The following is a 15023-nucleotide window of genomic DNA, read 5'->3' as shown; positions in this document are numbered from 1 at the left end:
AAACTGATAGGAGACATAAGCTAAAGAAAGACTATTCAATATGAAGGAACCAGGACTTACTGGTTTCATCTATCTGTTCCTCATTTACAGCCTCTCCACATGCTGTATTGTCAAATAACGCTAAAAGAAAGAAATGGCTTCTGGGTTAAAAGCAAATCCAGGAAGACATGGCCTATGGATGAAGCCAAGATAGTACAAACTAAAAATAGGCCTTTGAGTCTTAGAAGTCCCACCAGGAGGAAGCAAGCTGAGAAAGAAGCTACAAACACAGGTCATTCCTTATGAAAAGGACAGAACCAAGAGCTCAAAGAGTAAAGCAAACAGCCATGGAGAAGCATTCCCATGGTTAGGACTAAGTCCTAACTGAAGAACTGACAGCATGCTTCAGGGTGTGTTTCAAAACTGCTGTGGACTGGTGTGCCTCCCATCTTCTTTCAATGGGAGAGTCCTGAGCAGGTTGCCAGAGTGTTCCATTTGGAGTGGTAGAGAACTGTCTTCCTTAATTCCCAAGTGCTCAGATGGAGAGGACTTGCACTCAAGGGACTATACTTCAGGTACCTTATCCCTGCTGTACCTGATTAAGATGGTAAGATCTTGGACTCAAGCCTAAACCCAATGCCAGGAGAACTGAGATTTGTGGGAGGTATGGGGGGAAGGTGAGTGTATTTTTCATGTGGGAGGAATACAAAAAAATTGTGGCCGGTGGGTAAATCATGCTGCTTTTTAAATGTGTCCATAGGTTTTTAAATATTCATTCCATTAAAAAAAAGACCATGGGCCTACCTTCGTGACTTTCTCCTAACAGAATATGGTGAATGTGATGCTCTGTGTATTCCAAGGCTAGATTACAAAAGACAACAGAGCTTCTGCCTTGCTCTGCAGCTCAGGCAGCTTCCTTGGAATTGAGCCCCCCATCTTGTAAGAAAGTTCAGGCCACAAAGAGGCTAGTGTGCCAGTGTAAGTGTTTTGGCTGCCTGCCCCAACTATAGCCCTAGGCAATAGCCAGCATCAACACCACCAGATGTGAGTGAACAAATCTTCAAACAGTTCCAGCCCCAAGACTTTCAGCTGCCCCACCTGAAGCTAGGGGAAGAGAACAAGCTGTCCTGGCCACACTTTTCCTAACAGTAGATTTGTGAACAAAATAAATGTTATTTATTTAAGCCACTAAACTTTGGGGAGTTTGTTAAGAAAAAACAAACAGACAGAAAAATGGATGACAAAAAGAGTTAATAAAATACATAATTTATATAGTAGAAATTGGTCTCCATTAAAGTGGGAAGTAGTAAATGTTAAGATTAATTTTTAAAAAATTTTTAAAATTTATTCATTTGGGAGAGATATGGAGAGACAGAGCACAAGCAGGGGGAGAGGCAGAGGGAGAGGGAGAAGCAGACTCCCTGCTGAGCTGGGAGCCTGACATGGGACTCAATGCCAGGACCTGGAGATCATGACCTGAGCCAAAGGCAGACACTTAACCATCTGAGCCACCCAGGTGCCCCTAAGATTAATTTAATAATGACAAACAGTGCTAATGAGAAGAAGCCCATAACTAGAAGCAAGATCTAAGAAGTTTTTCTTTCCGTGTTCCCCCATTTAGGATGTCATTACCTGTGCATTTTTTTATATATGACCTTTATTATGTTGAAGTATGTTCCTTCTAAACCTACTTTGTGGAGGGTTTTTATCATGAATGGATGTTGCACTTTTTTTTTTATCATGAATGGATGTTGTACTTTTTATCACGAATGGATGTTGCACTTTGTCAAATGCTTTTTTTTTTTAAGATTTTATTTATTTATTTGACAGACAGAGACCACAAGTAGGCAGAGAGGCAGGCAGAGAGAGAGAGAGGGAAGCAGGCTCCCTGCTGAACAGAGAGCCTGATGCGGGGACTCGATCCCAGGACCCTGAGATCATGACCTGAGCCGAAGGCAGCGGCTTAACCCACTGAGCCACCCAGGTGCCCCTGTGGCTTTCTTTTGATATCCATTTGCATGATACATCTTTTTTCCATCCCCTGACTTTCAATCTGCAGGTGTCCTTATGACAAAAATAAAACTCTTGCAAGTGGCTTATAGATGGTTCTTGTTTCTTTTTCTTCTTCTTCTTCTTCTTCTTCTTCTTTTAATTATTTTTATTTTTTAAAATTTTATTTATTTATTTATTTTTCTTTTTCAATTAATTTTTAAATTTCTTATAAACATATAATGTATTTTTATCCCCAGGGGTATAGGTCTGTGAATTGTCAGGTTTACACATTTCACAGCACTTACCATAGCACATACCCTCCCCAATGTCCATAACCCCACCACCCTCTCCCGACCCCCCTCCCCCCAGCAACCTTCAGTTTGTTTTGTGAGATTAAGAGTCTCTTATGGTTTGTCTCCCTCCCAATCCCATCTTGTTTCATTTTTTTCCTTCCCTACCCTCCAACCCCCCCAGTTGCATCTCCACTTCCTCATATCAGGGAGATCATATGATAGTTGTCTTTCTCCAATTGACTTATTTTGCTAAGCATAATACCCTCTAGTTCCATCAGTGCCGTCGCAAATGGCAAGATTTCATTTCTTTTGATGGCTGCATAGTATTCCACTGTGTGTGTGTGTGTGTGTGTGTGTGTGTGTGTGTGTGTGTGTGTGTACACCACATCTTCTTCATCCATTCATCTGTTGATGGACATCTAGGTTCTTTCCATAGTTTGGCTATTGTGGACATTGCTGCTATAAACATTCAGGTGCACGTGCCCCTTCGGATCACTACGTTTGTGTCTTTAACGTAAATACCCAGTAGTGCAATTGCTGGGTCATAGGGTAGCTCTATTTTCAGCTTTTTGAGGAACCTCCATGCTGTTTTCCAGACTGGTTGCACCAGCTTACAGTCCAACAGTGTAGGAGGGTTCCCCTCTCTCCGCATCCTCGCCAATACCTGTCGTTTCCTGACTTGTTAATTTTAGCCATTCTGACTGGTGTGAGGTGGTATCTCATTGTTGTTTTGATTTGTATTTCCCTGACGTCGAGTGATGTGGAGCAGTTTTTCATGTGTCTGTTGGCCATCTAGATGTCTTCTTTGCAGAAATGTCTGTTCATGTCCTCTGCCCATTTCTTGATTGGATTATTTGTTCTTTGGGTGTTGAGTTTGCTGAGCTCTTTATAGATTTTGGATACTAGCCCTTTATCTGATATGTCGTTTGCAAATATCTTTTCCCATTCTGTCAGTTGTGTTTTGGTTTTGTTAACTGTTTCCTTTGCTGTGCAAAAGCTTTTGATCTTGATGAAATCCCAATAGTTCATTTTTGCCCTTGCTTCCCTTGCCTTTGGCGATGTTCCTAGGAAGAAGTTGCTGTGGCTGAGGTCGAAGAGGTTGCTGCCTGTCTTCTCCTCAAGGATTTTGATGGATTCCTTTCCCACACGGAGGTCTTTCATCCATTTGGAGTCTATTTTCGTGTGTGGTGTAAGGAAATGGTCCAGTTTCATTTTTCTGTATGTGGCTGTCCAATTTTCCCAACACCATTTGTTGAAGAGGCTGTCTTTTTTCCATTGGACATTCCTTCCTGCTTTGTTGAAGATTAGTTGACCATAGAGTTGAGGGTCTATTTCTGGGCTCTCTATTCTGTTCCATTGATATATATGTCTGTTTTTGTGCCAGTACCATACTGTCTTGATGATAACAGCTTTGTAATAGAGCTTGAAGTCTGGAATTGTGATGCCACCGACTTTGGCTTTCTTTTTCAATATTCCTTTGGCTATTTGAGGTCTTTTCTGGTTCCATACAAATTTTAGGATTATTTGTTCTATTTCTTTGAAAAAAGTGGATGGGATTTTGATAGGGATTGCATTAAATGCATAGATTGCTTTAGGTAGAATAGACATTTTCACAATATTTGTTCTTCCATTCCATGAGCATGGAACATTTTTCCATTTCTTTGTGTCTTCCTCCATTTCTTTCATGAGTACTTCATAGTTTTCTGAATATAGATTCTTCGCCTCTTTGGTTAGATTTATTCCTAGCTATCTTATGGTTTTGGGTGCAATTGTAAATGGGACTGACTCCTCAATTTCTTTTTCTTCTGTCTTGTTGTTAGTGTAAAGAAATGCGACTGATTTCTGTGCATTGATTTTATATCCTGACACTTTACTGAATTCCTGTACAAGTTCTAGCAGTTTTGGAGTAGAGTCTTTTGGGTTTTCCACATAGTATCATATCATCTGCAAAGAGTGATAGTTTGACTTCTTTTCCGCCGATTTGGATGCCTTTAATTTCTTTTTGTTGTCTGATTGCTGAGGCTAAGACTTCTAGTACTATGTTGAATAGCAGTGGTGATAACGGACATCCCTGCTGTGTTCCTGACCTTAGCGGAAAAGCTTTCAGTTTTTCTCCATTGAGGATGATATTTGCGGTGGGTTTTTTTTTTTTTTAAGGATTTTATTTATTTATTTGACAGAGAGACATCACAAGTAGGTAGAGAGGCAGGCAGAGAGAGAGGAGGAAGCAGGCTCTCTGTCGGACAGAGAGCCCGATGCGGGGCTCAATCCCAGGACCCTGGGATCATGACCTGAGCCGAAGGCAGAGGCTTTACCCCACTGAGCCACCCAGGTGCCCATCGCTGGGTTTTTCATAGATGGCTTTGGTAATATTGAGGTATGTGCCCTCTATCCCTACACTTTGATGAGTTTTAATCAGGAAGGGATGCTGTACTTTGTCAAATGCTTTTTCAGCATCTATTGAGAGTATCATTTGGTTCTTATTCTTTCTTTATTAATGTATTGTATCACATTGATGGATTTGCAGATGTTGAACCAACCTTGCAGCCATGGAATAAATCCCACTTCGTCGTGGTGAATAATCCTTTTAATGTACTATTGGATCCTATTGGCCAGTATTTTGGTGAGAATTTTTGCATCTGTGTTCATCAAGGATATTGGTCTGTAATTCTCTTTTTTGATGGGATCCTTGTCTGGTTTTGGGATCAAGGTGATGCTGGCCTCATAAAATGAGTTTGGAAGTTTCCTTCCATTTCTATTTTTTTGAACAGTTTCAGGAGAATAGGAATTAATTTTTCTTTAAATGTTTGATAGAATTCCCCTGGGAAGCCGTCTGGCCCTGGGCTTTTGTTTGTTTGGAGATTTTTGATGACTGTTTCAATCTCCTTACTGGTTATGGGTCTGTTCAGGTTTTCTATTTCTTCCTGGTTCAGTTGTGGTAGTTTGATGTCTCTAGGAATGTATCCATTTCTTCCAGATTGTCAAATTTGTTGGTGTAGGTTGCTCATAGTATGTTCTTATAATTGTTTGCATTTCTTTGGTGTTGGTTGTAATCTCTCCTTTTCCATTCATGATTTTATTATTTGGGTCCTTTCTCTTTTCTTTTTGATAAGTCTGGCCAGGGGTTTATCAATCTTACTAATTTTTTCAAAGAACCAGCTCCTAGTTTTGTTGATTTGTTCTATTGTTTTTTTAGTTTCTATTTCATTGATTTCTGCTCTGATCTTTATTTTTCTTCTCTTGCTGGGTTTAGGCTTTCTTTGTTGTCCTTTCTCCAGCTCCTTTAAGTGTAGGGTTAGGTTGTGTATTTGAGACCTTTCTTGTTTCTTGAGAAAGGCTTGTACTGCTATATATTTTCCTCTCAGGACTGCCTTTGCTGTGTCCCACAGATTTTGAACAGTTGTGTTTTCATTATCATTTTTTCTATGGATTTTTTCAATTCTTCTTTAATTTCCTGGTTAACCCATTCATTCTGGAGATGGATGCACTTTAGTCTCCATGTATCTGGATTCTTTCCAAATTTCCTCTTGTGATTGAGTTCTAGCTTCAGAGCATTGTGGTCTGAAAATATGCAGGGAATGATCCCAATCTTTTGATACTGGTTGAGACCTGATTTCTTCTTTTTTTTTTTAATCCACTCTGACATCCTATGTCTTTTGATTGGACCACTTACCCCATTTATATCCAAAGTAATTATTGATAGATATGTATTTGTCATTTTACTACTTGCTTTTTGGTTGTTTCTGGAGATGTTCTCTGATCATTTTTTGTGTCTTCGATGTTTTACTGGTTTTCTTTAGTGATATATTTGGATTTCTTTCTCCTCTTTGAGTGTTCATCAGTGGTTTTGTTTTCTTTTTAGAGAGGGCACGAGTGGAGTGGGGAGAAGGAAAGAGAATCTTAAGCAGACTCCATGGCTGGAATACAGTGCAGTGCAGGGCTCAATCTCACAACCTGAGATTATGACCTGAGCTGAGATCAAGTCAGATGCTTAACCAACTAAGCCACCCAGACACCACTATTAGTGGTTTTTGATATATAATTTGTATTTTATACAAATATACAAAGATATAATTTTATGTCTTTTATAAGGGTCTTTTATAACCTCTTCTGCATATAGCGGTCTATATTAAGCTCCTGGTCATTTAAGTTTGAGCCCATTCTTTTCTCTTCTTCTCCCCATGCTTTAGGTAAGGTATTATATTTTATATCTTTTTTTTTTCTGAGTTCCTTAACTTATTTTTTATATAAATGTTTTTTTATATAAATGTTCATTTTTGCTACTTTCATGTTTCTTGCCTTTATACTGTCACTTTTGATCTCTTCTTTCCACTCAAAGAGTCCCCTTTAATATTTCTTGTGGAGCCAGTTTAGTAGTCACAAAGTCCTTTAGTTTGTATCTGGGAAACTCTCTCTCTCCTATTCTGAGTAATAGGCTTGCTGGATAGAGTATTCTTGGCTACAGATTTTTCCCACTCACCACGTTGAATAGATAATGCCACTCCCTTCTGGCTTGCAAAGTTTCTGTGGAGAAAGTTCCTGCTAGCCTTAAGGGGTTTCCCCTGGAAGTTACTGACTTGCTTTCCTGCTTTTAACATGCTTTCTTTATCAGTATATTTTGCAAATTCAATTACAATAGATCTTGGTGCTGGCCTACTTTTGTTGATTTTGATAGTTTTGTATCTCCTGGATCTTGATGTCTGTTGCCTTCCCTAGATTACGGAAGTCTTCTATTATTTCTTGAAATAAATTTTCTTACACCTTTTTCCTCTCTTCTTCTACTGGGACTCCTATAACATGAATGTTATTACATTTGATGGAGTCACTGAGTTCCCTAGGTCTGGTCTCATTTTGCATAATTCTTCTTTCTCTCCCTTCTTTGGCTTCATTGCTTTCCATTACTTTGACTTCTAAGTTGTTAATTTGTTCCTCTGTTTTTTCCAGCCTGCTGTTCATTGCATTAGGTGTGTTTCTTATCTCATTTATTCCACTCTTCATCTCTGATTCTTTTTTAGCTCTTTTATCTCTGTTGTAAGGGTCTCACTGATGTTGTCCGTTCTTTTCTCAAGTCCAGTGAGTATCCCTATGATCACTGCTTTAAATCCTCTATCAGGCACGATATTTACATCTGTCTCACTTCAATCTCTGGACCCATGGCCTTATCCTGTTCTTTCATTTGAGATAAATTCCTCTGTTTTCTCATTTTATCTAAGTCTCTACCAGCTTCCCTGTGTTAGAAAAGCCAGCTATGTCATCTGCTCCCGAAAGTAATGGACTTACGAAAAAAGACACCATGTAGTGTCCAGGGTCTCATGCTTAGGGGAGTATCTCTAGTGTGTGCTGCATGCACTCTGCTGTTGTGTTCTGGCTGCTCTGTCCTTCAGGCCAGACATCTGCAGAGGCTCTCCCTCACTGCTGTGGGCAGTGTTTAGTACCTGGCCTGAAGGTAGCAACTTTTAACTAGGTGTGCTCTGGTGTGCTTGTGAAATGAGACCTGTCACCACCTCCACTGGAACTGAGGCCCTCCCGAATCTGGTCAGATGTGGTGTGGGCAGGGGCTTGTGCTGATTTTCTGGGGGAAAGGCCTGCTGTGGTGGAACTGAGGCAAGAATGATTGAGCAGGGCAGTCCCACTGGAGTGCAAGGGGATGGTGCTCGGTGTAAGCAGATTAGGCAGCCAGTGTCAGAGCTGCACTGTGTCCCACAGATGGCTCTGTGCTTGTGCTGAGGGGCACTGGACGGAAATGGTACAAGCTGGTTCCTTTGTTCCTAGAGAGGGGTCTCTGTGAACACTGCCTCTCAGGGAAATGCTCTGAGAAGACTGAGTAATTTCCCTACTGTATGCCCCAGACACTGTCCAGATCACTGTTTCCATGCTGTATGTTCCCAGGTTGTTTGCCTGCCTTCTCTCCAAGAGCAGCACAGTGCCCTACAGGCTCTATCCCAGCCAAGCCAAATGACCTTTAGAACTCCAGGTTTTAAGCCCTCCTAATTGTAAGAACTCATGAAATTAAGTTCCTCTCACTTCCCAAGCCAGCGGCTACAGGGAAACCTTCTCTTTGGGCAGTCTCATGTCTCGCCTGCCCTTCCCCATGACCACAACTCCCTCTCCTCTGCAGCAGCCAGGATCTGTTTCTCTCCTAAACCACATCTCTGTACTTCCTACCTTCTTTGATGTGGCCTCGACTCTCTATTAGTGGACTTTGTTCTGTTAGTCTTCAGGTATTAGGTGAACCTAGGCTCCTCTTACTCTGCCACCATCTTCCTTTCTCTTAAGATATTTTTCTAAGATTCCCTTCAATTACAAATTATTACAACTGGCAGAAACACCTTTACAGACTTTCCCCTCAAGTCAGGGGAAAAGAAAAACACAAGCAGAGAGACAACATGATTTGAAGGATAATAGCTGAAAAACTAGAAATAGTTTAATAACCAAAATTTGACCTTTTACTTGATCTCCATTAACTGAAATTCTAAAAGAAATAGGCAGCTTTGAGTATTTTTTAATCAATCTAATACTCAATCATTATTCTGCTTTCATCAGTGAGGAAATAAAGAGAACATTATGGAATAATTTTTAATCATTTCAGTAGCAAACCAAAGGTACTGACCTTTGGCAATATTTAAATTGAATATAACTTCTCCATTATCTTACTCCAAGCTTGTTTATGTGGGGAGGTAAGTAAGACCATCTCATCTTTATGTTGTGCCACAAACCTTTCCCATATCATACAAATAGGCTTTGAAATTTTTTTTTGGAATTCAAACTGGTTATCTACTATTTGTCTTTGATAACTCTATTAAATAAAACCTGATAATTTACAGCTGTATTCTTGAAATAATGTAATAAATATTTATTCCATTAATTATATATTGAGCAATTAAAGTACATATCTTTCTATTTAAACTAAAAGAGGACGGATAAAGACAACTGTGTTTTCTGAGGATGTAGGATCTGTGCCAAGAACAGGATCAACACCAATGTTATACACAAGAACAGGGTCAAAAGAGTATCTAATTGTGAGTTGCAATTTTGGATTAGCAAGATTTCAAAACAGGAAAGCTGAAGGCCCAGAGTTCATCTTTTCCTTCCTAGATGGTGAAATTTATGGATGAGTCTACACTATATAACAAGTTCATAAAACATAATGAAGTAAATAGTAGACAGCAGATCCTACAACCAAGATTTGATGAAAATGGTTATGGGAGGCACTGAGTGAGAGACTAAAGATACGAATGGAGAAAAGAAACAGGACTCTATCTTTTTGAGCCTAACTTCTCATCAGATCATGGAGTCAACAAGGCATAAGTTGGTAAAAGTCTCCTTTTTAAGAAGAAAAAATGTCTACAGGAGTAAAGTTAAGTTCCACTACAGTGACTTTTTATTATTTCATAAGTGAGTGGTAATTTGCAAGACAACTAGGGAAGATGTCTCATAAAATTTGATTGGACAGTGAAATAAGGATAGACGTATACATCAATGTATTAGAATTGACAGTCTAAAAAGAAATTGCTACATTATGGTGAATTGACATTCAATGAGGGTATAAAACAATTAAACGGAATAAAAATAGTCTTTTTAACAAATGGTACTGGGACAAATGGATATCCACATGCAAAGTAATAAAATTAGACCTCTACCTCATAGCATATATACAAAATTAACTCAAAACATAAGAGCTAAAGCTGTAAAACTCTTAGAAAAAAACATAGGTGTATCATTTGTGACTGGCTTCAGCAACAGTTTCTTAGATATGACACCAAAAGACAAAAAAAGATTAAGTATATTTCACCAAAATTAAAAACATCTTTGCTTTAAACATCACCATCAATAAAATGAAAAGGCAAGCTACTAAGTAAGAGAAAAGATTTGAAAATCTTATATCTGATAAGGGATCTGTATTTAGGATATGTAAATAACTCTTACAATAATGAAAAGACAATCCAATAAAGAAACTGGCAAAATAATTGATTCATTCTTTAAGGAAGATATAGAAATGGATAATAACACACATAGAAAGATGAGATGCTCAACAGAATTAAGTTTTTGGTTTTTTTTTTTTTAAACATCTTATTTATTTGACAGAGAAAGAGAACACAAGCAGGAGGAGCTGCAGAGGGAGAGGGAGAGGGAGAAGCAGGCCCCCAGCTGAGCAGGGAGTCTAGTGCAGGGCTTGATGCCAGGACCCTGAGATCACGACCTGAGCTAAAGTCAAATGCTTAACCAACTGAGCTGCCCAGCCACCCCTTAACATCATTAGTTTTAAGAAAAATGCAAATCAAGGGGCACCTGGGTGGCTCAGTGGGTTAAGGCCTCTGCCTTCGGCTCAGGTCATGATCCCGGGGTCCTGGGATCGAGCCCCGCATGGGGCTCTCTGCCCCGTGGAGAGCCTGCTTTCTCCTCTCTCTCTGCTTGCCTCTCTGCCTACTTGTGATCTCTGTCTGTCAAATAAATAAATAAAATCTTAAAAAAAGAAAAATGCAAATCAAAATCACAAGATCAATGGAACTCATCAAGTATATGATACCTAACTAAACAAGTCAGTCAGAGAAAAATAAATACCATAAGATTTTACTCATGTGTGGAATTTTAAGAAACAAACAGATGAACATAGGGGAGGGGGAGAAAAGAGAAAGGGAGCAAACCATAAAAGATTCGTAACTATAGAGAAAAAACAGTGTTGTAGTGGAGGTAGTAGGGGGTAGGCTAGATGAATGATGGGGATTAAGGAGGGCACTTGTGATGAGCACTGGGTGTTGTATGTAAGTGAGGAATCACTGAATGCTACTCCTGACACCAATATGTTACCTAACTAGAATTTAAATAAATCCTGAAACAAATGAATAAATAAAACCCCAGAAAACGCCATTTCACATCCACTAGAATGACTATAATAAAAACAACAGATAATGACAAACATTAGCAAAAAAAAAAAAAAAAGGAAAAATGAGAACCCTCGAACACTGCTAATGAAAATGTAAAATGGTGCAGCCATGTTGGAAAACAGTGTGGCAGTTCCTTAAAGGGTTAAAAAAAAAGGGGGTAGAGAGCTACCATATGACCCAGCAATTCCATTTATAAATATATATGCAAGAGAAATGAAAACATGTTCACACAAAAACTTGTACATGTGTGTCCACAATAGCATTATTAACAATAACCAAAAACCAAAACAACCCAGGGTGCCTGGGTGGCTCAGTCATGAAGCATCTGCCTTCAGCTCAGGTCATGATCCTAGCGTCCTGGGATCAAGCCCCATGTCAGGCTCCCTACTCATCAACAAGCCTGCTTCTTCCTCTCCCGCTCCCCCTGCTTGTGTTCCCTCTCTCTCTGTCTCTGTCTCTGTCAAATAAATAAATAATAAAATCTTAAAAAAACAAACAAAGGTCCACCAACTAATAAATGAATAAATAAAATGTGGCACGTCCATACAGTGGGATACTATTCGGCAATAAAAAGAAATAAAGTACTGACACATGCTACAAAATAGGTATTGAAATGAAATGAAATAAAAATATTATGCTAAATGAAAGAAGGCAGTCACAAAGGACCACATATTGTGTGATTCCATTGACATGAAATTTCCAAAATAGGCAAATCTATAGAGACAGAGAGTGGAGTAGTGGTTCCCTAGGGCTAACAAGAGTAGGGAAGGGGAAACTAGCGTAGGGAGACAGGTAAAAGATACAAGTTTCTTTTTAGGGTGATAAAATGTTCTAAAGTTGATTGTGGTACTCTTTGAATATGTATGTTATGTTCATTTTTATCTCAAAGTTATTACCAAAAAAATGTAGGAAGTATATAAAATTAATAGAACAAATCTGTATTTCACTGCTCAAAGCACTGAGTAACTTATTTCCCAAAATCAAGTGATTCTGGAGTCCCAAAACTAATTAAAAATTACCTTATGTTTTAGCATGTTAATCTGAATATCCGTTTCAGTGTGACTGGTTCTTAAATCTCCACGGAAAGTGAGATCTTCATTTTCATATTCACTTAACTTTTTTCTTGTCATTTTTAAAAGTTTCTTAAATCTGTGGAAAGTATAGAATGAGTAAGTCAGGTTCTTTAAGAGTAAATATTTATTATTTAAAAAGATAATATGTTCTATCATATAAGGAAGTCTATAAATTATGATCTCTCATTTGTTCCACTCTCACATTGTTTGAGAACATACTAAACAAATTATAATCTTAGGGAGCAACTGACAACACCAAAAGATGACCTATAGAATGGAAAAAGATATTTGCAAGTAACATATCAGATAAAGGGCTAGTATCCAAAATCTACAAAGAACTTACAAACTGAACACCCAAAGAACAAACAATCCAGTCAAGTAACAGTTAGAAGAAACGAACAGACACTTCTCTAAAGAAGGCACACAAATGGGCAACAGATATGAAAAAATGCTCAGCATCACTTGGCATCAGGGAAATAAACACAAATCAAAAGCCCAATGAGATATCACCTCACACCTGTCAGAATGGCTAAAATGAACAAGTCAGGAAACAGCAGATGTTGTCAGGCATGCAGAGAAAGCAGAACCCTCTTACACTGTTGGTGGGAATGTAAGCTGGTGCAGCCACTCTGGAAAACAGTAGGGTGGTTCCTCAAAGAGCTGAAAACAGAGCTACCCAACGACCCGGCAATTGCACTACTATGGATTTACCCCAAAGATACAGAGTGATCCAAAGAGGCATCTGCACCCCAATGTTTATAGCAGCAATGTCCATAATAGCTAAAGAAGACGTGGTGCATAAATATGTACAATGGAATATTACTCAGCCAGAAAAAAAAAATAAAATCATGCCATCTGCAATGACATGGATTGAACTAAGGTATTATGCTAAGCAAAAGAAGTCAATCAGAAAAAGATAATTATCATTTGATTTCTCTCATATGTAGAATTTAAGAAACAAAACAGAGGAGCATAGGGGAAGGCAGGGAAAAATAAAACAAGATGAAATCAGAGCAGGAGACAAACCACAAGAGACTCTAAATCACAGAAAACAAAACTGATGGTTGCTGAAGGGGAGGAGGGAGGGAGGATGGGGTAACTGGATTATGGACATGACACCTGATGTAATTAGCACTGGGTGTTCTAGAAGACTGATGAATCACTGAACTCTATCTCTGAAACCAATAATATACTATATGTTGATTAATTAAATTTAAATTAAAAAAAATAAGCTAAACCAAGATAACTTTTGATGTAATTAAACAATAACACAGCTAGGTTTTTCGACATTAAAATATTTGTCTGAAGGGAAGAACACTATTAAAAGGAAAGATTACCAAAGAACAAAGTTAATTTGCAGAAACTATTCAAGGTGGACAATGAAAAATGCAGTTGTTACTGTTAAAGGAACTGTAAGGAATCATTAAATATTAAGTGTAATATTCTGGCAAGAATTTGTATTTAGATTTTAATAAAGTAAAATTACAGTTAAATCAAGTAATTAATGGTTAAAGTGATCTGAAATATTAGTCTTACCTAGTAATCTCTTTTTCTAATTCACCATTTTTCTTCATTTCTTGATTCAAACTACATTCAAGAGATTGTTTTAACTCAATAAATTTCTTTATCTGTCCCTTTTCATCGTCAGACTTTGAAAGAAAATTTTAAAGAAAATTATTTTTTAAAATCTCAGTACACATTCTTCTTTCATAAAATATTATTTCTCATGAATTCATGAGTAATACATGTTTAGACAGGTTCATAACACAAGTTTATTTTATAAACTTTGTAAATTATAACTTATAATTTTAAATTTTATTATTATATAAAGGTTTATAAAACTACATTACAAAAAACTAAAATTATAAATTTTACAAATTGTAATTTATAATTTTAAATTTATATAATATAGTTTGTAATTTATAATTTTAAATTTAATATAAGGTAGTTTTATAAACCTGATGCCAATAAAAACATATTTCAAATATAAGTACCTTTCTTCAAACAGCTTAAACTGGTTTTACATTTTCATCACTATTTTTTCTAGAATTTAAATTGCCAAAATTTACTTGTTCAATACAGAGGTTCTTACCCATATTAATACTAAGGGTCAGTGAAAATTTTTTAAAAACTGGCTATATTTACATTTTAGTCTCTGAAGATGCCCTAGAAACTTTTTCATCCATAGCTTAAGAAACTCTAGGTTTTGTGAGATCACACCTTTTTAAGACAATCTCTGAAAAATTCCTATGCATTCCCATTACAGTTTTGATGGTCATCTGACTTTAGGATGAGATACTCTCATTCTCTCCAAGCATTTCAATTTCTTCTTTTCTATTAACTACTTTTTTCGTCAAATAAAGTTACGTCTTCTTGATATTATGTAAAAATTTTAGCTTAACTCTTGCAGCTTTTTCTATCACCCTGTTTCCCCCCTTTCGCTGGACTTGAACATTCTTTAATGTGTCATCTCATCCACAGATTCATCTTTTCATCACTTATTTTCTTCTTTTACATTAAAATCTGAGTTTCAGTCCTGGAAACTCAAAATTTTTGAGGGTCATCAAGGATCTTTTTTTGAAGTTCTTATCCTGCTTTACTTCTCAGCAGCAGCTGAAAGCAATGACCTTACCCTCCCCCTCTGCGCTTTTTTTTTTAATACTTTTATTTTTTTTTCAGGGTTCCAAGATTCATTGTTTATGCACCACACTCAGTGCTCCATGCAATACGTGCCCTCCTTAATATGCACCACCAGGCTCAACCAACCCTCCAACCCCTTCCCCTCAGTTTGTTTCTCAGAG

The 15023-nt window shown here is 37.7% G+C and overlaps 1 protein-coding gene across 1 annotated transcript in view; it reads right to left on the bottom strand.

Annotated features, from left to right (window-relative positions):
* LOC308347642 (ankyrin repeat domain-containing protein 26-like) overlaps positions 1 to 15023 on the bottom strand; it is a 140593-nt gene that overhangs the window by 19677 nt on the left and 105893 nt on the right. Inside the window, exons 36-37 of the mRNA XM_080811232.1 lie at positions 13759 to 13871; positions 12169 to 12298 (exon numbers count right to left, since the gene is read on the bottom strand). Of these exons, the coding sequence (XP_080667358.1) occupies positions 12169 to 12298; positions 13759 to 13871 (243 nt within the window). The remainder of the gene's footprint in view (positions 1 to 12168; positions 12299 to 13758; positions 13872 to 15023) is intronic.

This window comes from Martes martes (assembly GCF_963455335.1).
Source record: "Martes martes genome assembly, chromosome: 8".
NCBI lineage: Eukaryota > Metazoa > Chordata > Mammalia > Carnivora > Mustelidae > Martes > Martes martes.
Note: the sequence above shows the minus strand (reverse complement) of the source record. Positions and strands in the feature narration are given on the sequence as shown.